This window comes from Vigna radiata, unplaced genomic scaffold, assembly GCF_000741045.1.
Source record: "Vigna radiata var. radiata cultivar VC1973A unplaced genomic scaffold, Vradiata_ver6 scaffold_83, whole genome shotgun sequence".
In the NCBI taxonomy this organism is placed as follows: domain Eukaryota; kingdom Viridiplantae; phylum Streptophyta; class Magnoliopsida; order Fabales; family Fabaceae; genus Vigna; species Vigna radiata.
The window spans coordinates 319,496-322,637 of record NW_014543268.1 but is presented as its reverse complement, the minus strand read 5'-3'; the positions used below and the strand labels follow the sequence as shown (position 1 = coordinate 322,637).

The 3,142-nt window shown below is 31.6% G+C and overlaps 1 protein-coding gene across 1 annotated transcript; it reads right to left on the bottom strand.

Annotated features, from left to right (window-relative positions):
- Positions 1-1,962: 1,962 nt before the first annotated feature.
- On the bottom strand, positions 1,963-2,502 carry LOC106754025 (LOB domain-containing protein 1). The gene is made up of 2 exons (XM_014635959.1): positions 2,317-2,502; positions 1,963-2,238 (listed from the first exon to the last, which is right to left on the bottom strand). Exons 1-2 carry the CDS (start codon positions 2,500-2,502, stop codon positions 1,963-1,965), a joined length of 462 nt encoding a protein of 153 aa, XP_014491445.1.
- Between the last annotated feature and the right edge of the window lie 640 nt (positions 2,503-3,142).

Sequence of the window (3,142 nt, the reverse complement as noted above, 5' to 3'; positions counted from 1 at the left end):
ATGTCAACCATTTTGAGTTGTGCGAGTTCTTTTCCTCCTTGCATTTATTAGATAACGTGTCTCCAAGATACGACAACCATTACTGTTTGTCATATATTAGAAATTCAGAGCCCTGTCTCTATTTCCACAACTGTGTCGGTATAGCAAACAAAATGTTGGGTGGGTTAAGGTTATGAGTTCTATTTTGTAAGGAAAAAGTTTTTTTAATAATTTTTTTCACAATTTTTTTATATTGTAGTAATTGTCCATTTCAAATTAATCAATAACACATAATTTATTGTCTAAAAAGTTCTTAAAAAAAATTATTAAGATATCATGTTACATTTTGTAACTTTGTAAAATGTCATTGCCTCTTTCAGTGGATTTTTTTTGTTGATATTGTTGTCTATTGCGAAATTAACGACTGTATCGGCCAGAAATTAAAATTAGGATTAGTTATATTTTACTCATTTGCATTTATTATATATATACGAAATTAGCTCGTTTATATTTTCTTTTAAATAAACCCTTTTCAAATTTGAATTAAAGTTAAAAATGGTTCATCCACAATTAATTTGACTAGTCTATAAATATTAAATTAAAGTTGATTTAAGAAAAGATGAGATATTTTAGTCTTTTTCATTTGGTCCAAATTTTGAGTGCCAGAATGGAAAAGTAGTTATTTTTTAATATTTATTAAACTCAAAAGTTGAGATTTTAATTAAATAATAAATACAAAACTAAAAAAAAAAAACATAATTTATAGCTTATAATAATGGTACGTAGCGAAATGTCACGTGAAAAATGTAAATGAAAGTACTCTGAGAAAATCCATTAGGGTGTGTTCACTTGGAAGTGATTAGAGATGATTGGAGAAGAGTGATTGAGTGGATTTGAGGGTAATTTTTTTTTTTGTTTATTTGAGTGAATTTGGAGGTAAACGAGAGTGAATTTTGAAATAAAGTTTATGAGAATTGGTGTAGAATTTAGTTCAAATTCACTCAATCACTCTCCCCCAATCACCTCTAATCACTTCCAAGTAAACACACCCTTAATGAGAAAACCCATTATCTACGAGAATCCATTAATTTAAAATATAAAAAATTTATCTTTCTATTAAGTTTAATTAAATGTATTTATATAATATTTGAAAGTTAGAATTAATATGAATAAACATTTTCTGTTTTGCTTTATAAATATATAGATTTTGAGTTTAATAATGTAGTTATTGGTATAATTTCTTACATGAAATGAAAAAATATAGGTTTAATAGCTTCGGAGGTCCCTATATTTGGAGGTTTGTTTCAATTGAGTCCTCCAATTTTTGAAGTGATCAATTAGGTCCCTAATTTTGTCAATTTGAATCAATAAAAGCCTTTATGTTAAATGCAGTTAACGCCGTGAAGTTTTTGAACATGTGACACACTGGCGCTTCCAGGTGACATCGTTTCAAGTGTATAGATGGATTATAAAAGGATGAAATCCCTAAATTAAAAGGGTGTATTTGAAGGTCAAATTCCTAAATTAAAAGGGGTTTTACCCTTTTATAATCCACCTATGCACTTGAAACGGTGCCACCTGGAAGCGTCAGCATGCCACATGTTCAAAAATTTCACGACCTTAACTGCATTTAACGAAAAGACTTTTATTGATTCAAATTGACAAAATTAGAGACCTAATTGATCACTTTCAAATTTGGAGGACCCAATTGAAACAAACCCCCAAATATAGGGACCTCCGAAACTATTAAACCAAAAATATACTTAGTATAACTTTCTAGATCTTTATTTTAAATCTGTGTATGAAGTAGAGAAATTAAGTTGTTTGCAATAGGTGCACAGAAAAGTTTTTAAAAACATGGATCATAGTTTAGAAAAGAAAGTAAAATTGTTTAAAATATGAGCACATAGGTGTACAATATTAGTGAGCAGGGTATATAGTGTTATAGGAAGGTGTTGAGATATTGGTGCATAGCCAGCCATCTTACACAGGAAATTCAAATGGATCTGAGGCCATAGCAGAATCAAAGATGCCAAATAAAGGATCGTAGTTGTTACCAATGCTCAACAACTGCTCCTTTTCTTCTCTCATCTCTGACATCCTTGTTTTTATCGAATCCAACTGTGCCTTAAGTTCCTCAATCCTCTTTTGTAACTCATAAATAACTCCAGCACTCCCATAAACTGGATCTCTAAGCCTTGCTGTGGCCTCGTACACCACGGATTTAACTGCATCATCTCTCTTTGCTTCCTCAACCGTCTACAACAGCAAAGATTATTTTAGTTAAAATATCTAATTAGATAAACCTTTTGTGATGCATCATTATATATATCCCACCTGAATCATTTTGACAATGTTTCTAGCACCGAACACTCTATGCACTACGGCAAAATTCTCAACCTCGTCGGTTGGGAAATATGGAGCAAGTTCGCACTTACTGTCACATCTTCGGCGTAACATCCTGCAAGCTGCGCAAGGTTGATGTTGCATACTCGTCTTTGCCTCATCAGCATGGAAAGCCATATCTTGTATCGTGAAGAAATATTATTAGTAATCAAGGTTATATATGTAGAAGATGAAGTTGTTACAATAGGAAAAGCAGAGAAGTTCTTGCTTGTGTGGGATACCTTTTCAAAGGTTAAGTGCAAGGAAGATGCAGAGGCGGCCACAAAAGACAGATTTTGGATGACGGTAATCGTAAAAGTATACATAAAAACAAGAACTTGAAAACATTCTGTGACTTTTGTATATCCCTAAGACCGTCAGAAGTTTAAATATTTTGTATATATAATAAACTTCATTGTTTTACCCTAAAGAAATGTTGAAAATATATATAAAACATATATGGTATATCTTTTGAATTTTGGACATACATACCATACGTCAAATATATAGGGGTGAATTCAAAGTAGGAAGTGTAAAATGTCTTACCATGCACATTTCGATATAACATATATATTAATTTCTTTCAGTGTTCCTTTCAGTGGTTTCTTTCCTTGAAAATTGAAAACAAAAAACAAAAGCGTTAGCTAGCTTTGGTTGACAGGTATGCAATAATCACAGGGAGACTTTGACTTCAGTGGACCGCAACTGCAAATATATACGAAACAAAATCTTCAAAATAAAGTGAATTAATTAAACCCTCTTGTCGGTGCTCGATCGC